Genomic DNA, 6,598 nt, shown 5'->3' with positions numbered 1-6,598 from the left:
AGTTAATGTCAAAAATTGCACGTAAAATTTTATTAATAAACCTAGTTTAGAGGTATATACTAAGTTCGTTGGTGCAAGTACTTATAAATTTAACGCGATATCCCATTCGTGTTTTTTAATTATACATTGTTGCCAATATTAATTTCGTAGCTTGACAAATACACATGCTATGTATTTATACTGTCACTGCTATCAGTAGTGTCGCTGAGTGTGAGGTTAGGTAAATAAAAACACATTTAACTTAGGTTTTTTATTTTCTGTTTTCTACGGTGACTTAAAAAATTGCATTTTAAACGGTTATAATGGATGAAGATGGAATCCATCGTCTTGAAGGCACCTCGACCAATGAGAAAGGGGGCCTTATAGTGAAAAAGAAAAAAGAGCCAACGTTCAAAGTTCCCAAACCCTCCCTGCTAGGTCTTGATCGTTTGGCGGCTCAAAAACGCAGAGAAAAGGAAGATGCTGCCCGTAAAATGTCTTTCTCGATGGAGGAGGAGGGCTCCATTGAGCCTGCTTCAGAGCGTTCACACTTGCAATTTGAGAAAACTAAAGATGAACGTAAGTTTCGCTCATCCACAGAGGAAACCCCCACATACACTGGAGGTGTCACTCGAGAAGCCCGGGAACGGTTGCTAGAACGAGAGAAGGATAGATATAAGGAAAAAGGGGTTTATGCTACCACTAAAGATAGACATAGACATGACCATCATAAGGGAGAGTCTCGACACAGACGTGACCGTGACAGGCACCACAGTGAAAGACACAACTCTCATAGACGTGAAACTCCAAGACTCAGAGATGAACCTAGAACTCCAGATTTTAGAGTCAAAGATGCTGTGTCCAAAACTTCATGGGATGAAGATGATGATCATCCTCCTTTGAAAAAGTCAATGTGGGACTACCCCACACCAAATGTGTACAAAAAGGATGATGGCAGCTGGTCAGAGAGAAGCTCAAAAGCCAGAAGTGAAGGTGAATCATCTCAAAGAAGTCACAGACTAAAAGTTTTTGATGAGAGTGAGAGAGCCACACCTGCCCATAAATACAATGTTTGGATGAAAGATCGGAAGAAAACTGGTGCTACACCTGCATTAGACAAAGAGATAAAGTGGGATGGAACTGTAGAAAGGGAGCATTGGGAAGAAGAACAGAAGAGACTGGACAGGGAGTGGTACAATATGGATGAGGGATATGATGACGAAAATAACCCATTTTCCAGTGTCAGTGATGAGTATACTAAAAAAAAGGAGGAACAATTAGAACAAAGAAAAAAGAAACGCCTGAGTGCTCAACAGCGTCAAATCAACAAGGACAATGAGCTGTGGGAACGCAATAGAATGCTCACTTCAGGCGTAGTTCACTCTATAGACTATAATGAAGATTTTGATGAAGAGTCAATAGACCGTGTTCACCTATTAGTGCATAACATTGTGCCTCCCTTTTTGGATGGAAGAATTGTGTTCACTAAACAACCAGAGCCAGTAATTCCAGTCAGAGATCCCACATCTGACATGGCCCTGGTGGCCCGGAAAGGTTCACATTTGGTGCGCGTTTATCGTGAACAAAAGGAGCGTCGAAAGGCACAGAAAAAACACTGGGAATTGGGTGGCACAAAGATTGGGAACATAATGAGAATTAAGAAAAAAGAGGATGAAGAGGATAAAAAGTACAATAAGGAGGATGACAGCACTGACTATAAGGCCGATCACAAGTTTGCTGAGCATATGAAGGGTGAGTGTATTAATTTCTTGTTTATGAGTGCATGATGTGATCATGTTATTTGTTATGACTGGTAGTTGTTAGTTTAACTGTTAGATATGAGCTCTAACTCATTTGCACATACATGGTCATGGCCTGACAGCTGTCATTTGTGTTTTTTAAGGTTCTAGTGAAGCTTCAAGTGAGTTTGCAAAACGGAAATCAATTTCTGAGCAAAGGAGGTATTTGCCAGTTTTTGCTGTCAGGCAGGAGCTGCTGAATGTAATCAGAGAGAATAATATAGTGATTATTGTGGGTAAGTTTATTTGCTTTTTAAGGTATATTATTAAGGTATGACATATTTTAAGTATATGCTTTTTAAAATTTATTAAGAATGAGTAATGGCTAGAAATTTAATTATTTGGTCCCTGTATAAATAACAGACACTGACAGAAGTTGAATTTGATATGTGAATCAATTTAGATAACTAACAATTTTCAAATTTTACTAGGAATGTGGTGAATTTTATACTTTATTGTATCAAAAATTGACAAAAAATTCAGTACATATCAACTAAAATTCAACATTTCTTAAAATTTTAATATCATTAACATATCAAATTCGGCTGTTGTTACTATCCATGATTTAAGTATACAGCGACAAAATAATTGATGTCCATGGCAACAGTCCATTGTTGTTACCATGGTAATTTTTAATGATATTGTCAATCAGTTAAATCTTAATAAAATATAATAATATTACTTGAATTCAAGGTTTATTTTAATAATCTTTCCCATCTACCAAGGCGAAACTGGAAGTGGCAAGACAACTCAACTTACTCAATACCTACACGAGGACGGCTACAGCAAATACGGCATGATCGGTTGCACTCAACCTCGTAGAGTGGCCGCTATGTCAGTAGCTAAAAGAGTGAGCGATGAAATGGGCACTGCTCTGGGCGATGAAGTGGGTTATGCAATTAGATTCGAAGATTGCACCTCTGAAAACACTGTCATAAAGTACATGACCGATGGTATTCTGCTGAGAGAGAGTCTGCGAGAGCCAGACCTGGACCATTATAGTGCCGTCATCATGGATGAGGCGCACGAGCGGTCTCTTAGCACAGATGTTCTCTTCGGTTTACTGAGAGAAATCGTGGCCAGGAGGCACGATTTGAAGTTGATCGTTACATCTGCGACAATGGACAGCAGCAAATTTGCTATGTTTTTCGGAAATGTGCCCACTTTTACCATTCCGGGGCGAACATTTCCGGTGGAGGTATTATTCAGCAAGAATCCGGTAGAGGATTACGTGGACGCGGCAGTTAAGCAGGCCCTGCAGATCCATCTACAACCACCTTCTGGAGATATTCTCATTTTTATGCCGGGACAGGAAGATATTGAGGTATCATGTGAGGTAAGTGGAAATGGTAAAATTGCAACATTGTGGGTTAGTGTAACCAACGAAAAATAAATGAGGAAATCAAAAAGAGTTCTTCGCCTCATACTCATTATTCACCTCTCAAACAGCGCTGCCGTTATCGCAGTTAGCCCACGATTCTTTCTTTCATTAATATGGTGAAGAGTCCAAGTAATTGTGCCATTTTGGTTACCTCGGTTAAAAAAATAATTTGTGGCACTTACTTTGTTCTTTCACTCATCTTTTCATTCACATAATATGACCGAAAATGTTCATTGTCTAATTTCCACGGCATGATGCTTTAGAATAAATGTAATATGAATAAAACTAGGAAAATTCGCACATACTGTACACTAGTGCAGGTATCTGAATACTGTATAAAAGACACCCTATAATTTTGTTATTAAACGGCGAAGATTTGAATGAAATCGCTCTAATAATTTTTTAGAAAATAATAAAAAAACGGATTTTTTTTTTGAATTTGAACAACCTGTATCTTGGAAATGACACAATTTCAGATGTATTTTTACCTTAACTTTTTTTCTTATTTTGATCTAAGGAATGTTCCCTTAAATTTCTGCTGTATCTTTAAAAAAAAAATTGTAGGAACGCAGCAACGAGCAATGCCTTCTAAACAGAGGCATTTTGAAGTTCTAACATCTTACGGATCGTCATCATCTTGCGCGTTTACATACAAATAGATTTTCACATTCACTCAGCTCTACTTCCTTTTGTGCTCAGATGAATACGCACCTTTACTTATCTGGGTGATTAAACCAGTTATGCAACGAAATTCCTTATTTTTATAAGGTAGAGAAAGTATAGTCGATATAGGAATAGTTTTCTCGCACTAGTAAAATCATAGAACTCATCTTAACTTTTCGCTCTTGCATGATACTTCTATTCTTGTAAAATACATTGCACTGCACTTATTAGTGAAATAAGTACATATTATACTTTAATTCAACAGGTGTTAGCCGAACGCCTGACAGAAATCGAAAACGCTCCTGAATTATCCATCCTACCGATATACTCGCAGCTACCGTCCGATCTTCAAGCGAAAATATTCCAGCGCTCGCCCGAGGGCATCAGGAAATGCGTGGTTGCAACTAATATCGCCGAAACCTCCCTAACAGTAGACGGCATCATCTTCGTCATAGACAGTGGTTATTGCAAACTCAAAGTGTATAATCCGCGCATCGGTATGGATGCCCTGCAGGTAACTGTTTTTTTTTGGGATCATCTTAGGGCCGCTTAATTGAGAGATAGATTTATCCTATTTCTCAAGCCAACGCCAATCAGCGATCGGGACGTGCGGGACGTACGGGTCCGGGGCAAGCCTTCCGGCTGTACACGGAACGCCAGTATAAGGACGAATTGTTGGTCACTACTGTTCCTGAAATTCAACGAACCAATCTGGCCAATACGGTACTGCTTTTAAAGTCGCTGGGAGTTCAGGATCTTTTGCAGTTCCATTTCATGGACCCACCACCGCAAGACAATATTTTGAATTCGCTGTATCAGTTGTGGATTTTAGGGGCATTGGATCATACAGGTAGATTAAAGGTATCATTTTTAGCTGGACATCAGACTTAACTTGATGTTTCTTCAGGCGTTTTAACCAAGCTTGGTCGGCAGATGGCCGAATTCCCATTGGACCCACCGCAGTGCCAAATGCTCATAGTGTCTACCCAAATGGGTTGTACCGCGGAAATTTTGATCATTGTATCTATGTTGTCGGTCCCATCAATTTTCTACAGACCGAAGGGACGGGAAGAAGAGGCGGACGGCGTGCGCGAAAAATTCCAAGTACCCGAAAGCGATCATTTAACTCTGTTGAATGTCTACAATCAGTGGAAACAGAATAGTTACTCGGCTCATTGGTGCAATGAGCACTTTATCCACATCAAGGCCATGCGCAAGGTGCGAGAGGTGCGTCAACAGTTGAAGGACATTGTGGTCCAACAGAAGCTGGAGATAAAATCATGCGGCACCGATTGGGACATCGTCAGAAAGTGCATCTGTTCGGCGTACTTTCACCAGGCGGCCCGACTTAAGGGTATTGGGGAATATGTGAACTGTCGTACTGGAATGCCCTGCCATTTACACCCCACTTCAGCACTGTTCGGATTAGGCAGTACTCCGGATTACGTGGTTTACCACGAGTTGGTAATGACTGCTCGTGAGTATATGCAATGCGTCACTGCGGTGGACGGTCATTGGTTGGCCGAATTGGGACCAATGTTCTTCTCTTTAAAAGGTATAGAATCACTCGGGAACGTTTGAGCATTGCTAATGGGTTTGTTTAATTGCAGAAACTGGAAAGTCCGGCAGGGCGAAAAAGAAACTGACTGCAGAACATTTGCTCGAAATGGAAAGTCAGATGCAGCTAGCCCAGGAAGAAATGAAAGCACGGAAAGAGGCGGCGGATAAGAAGGAGGCGGCATTGAATAAGGGGCAGGAAATTATTTCGGCCGGGGCTACCCCTAGACGCACTCCTGCCAGATTTGGGTTCTGAACATGTAAAAACTATGTAAATCACTAGTAATATATTACGATATTTCTATATAAAAAAAATTATTCTAATTGAGAAAAGTCCCTAAATCTCCATGAAGCTGCCTAAATAAAAAATAGCGAAATATACTCCGCTGGACATCCTAGTGGCTGTCATGGTTCCTTAGTGTGTATGTTGTAATAAAATTATTAATTATACATATTTTCATTGTGTTTTAGTAAAAACTGAGTGTAAGTCGCTTTGTGTTTATGGAATATAGAATTTATTAAGTAATTTTATTTAACTTTTTATGCTCTATTTTGTACACACATCTAAACTGGCGGCCATATTGCTTGTTTCATTAACTTGGCTTTGTGAGTTCGCTTTGAATTTTTCAGGACAGGACGTCTGACATTCATGTCATGTTAACATTGACCTCTATTTATTTACTTATTATTTTTTCGAAACTAAATAAATTTTGCAAAGAATTCATTATTAAAAGTAAAATAAAAGACAAATGTAAGACTTCGTGCTATTTTTACTTGTTACTCTACTGCCACTACCACAAATTATTTCTACTATTAGCAGCATTTTACTAGTTGTCACACATCATGGCCGAATTCCTTGGAGAAGATTCACCTCCGCGTTCACTCCACAGCCTCGAAATGTGCTATGTCCGTTTTTTCAACAATACCAAACGTCGTATTGAACTTCGGTGGGTCACTTATTCTGGCGAGAACACAAAATACAGTGACATGATGCCTGGCCAGTACATCGATATAAACACATATAAAACACATCCCTTTATTGCCAAAGACAGTAACACCAAGGATATGATGCATGTTGGGGGCAATTACTTTTACTATCCAAGGACATCTAAGGAGGTACTTAGTGAAAGGTTTCCAAATGTGCCAGTGCCAAAGTACCATGAGGTGCGTGTCAAGGTTTTTATAACACTGCCTTTGTACAGCTTATATTATGGTTGCT

At 39.6% G+C, this 6,598-nt stretch overlaps 3 protein-coding genes across 3 annotated transcripts in view; all 3 read left to right on the top strand.

The window, feature by feature from the left end:
• The window catches only part of Klp3A (kinesin-like protein 3A), a 196,339-nt gene that overhangs the window by 63,014 nt on the left and 126,727 nt on the right, over positions 1 to 6,598 (top strand). The window lies entirely within an intron of this gene.
• Positions 1 to 6,598, top strand: part of LOC136417622 (trafficking protein particle complex subunit 2-like protein) — an 86,168-nt gene that overhangs the window by 71,705 nt on the left and 7,865 nt on the right. The gene's annotated exons all lie outside the window — the stretch shown is intronic.
• On the top strand, positions 266 to 5,688 carry l(1)G0007 (ATP-dependent RNA helicase l(1)G0007). Its single transcript, XM_066403342.1, has 7 exons — positions 266 to 1,731; positions 1,883 to 2,014; positions 2,504 to 3,114; positions 4,088 to 4,336; positions 4,387 to 4,672; positions 4,730 to 5,377; positions 5,433 to 5,688. Exons 1-7 carry the CDS (start codon positions 303 to 305, stop codon positions 5,633 to 5,635), a joined length of 3,558 nt encoding a protein of 1,185 aa, XP_066259439.1. The 5' UTR covers positions 266 to 302; the 3' UTR covers positions 5,636 to 5,688.

The sequence above is a fragment of the Euwallacea similis genome, chromosome 29 (genome assembly GCF_039881205.1).
Source record: "Euwallacea similis isolate ESF13 chromosome 29, ESF131.1, whole genome shotgun sequence".
In the NCBI taxonomy this organism is placed as follows: Eukaryota; Metazoa; Arthropoda; class Insecta; order Coleoptera; family Curculionidae; genus Euwallacea; species Euwallacea similis.
This window is presented reverse-complemented; position numbering and strand designations above follow the sequence as displayed.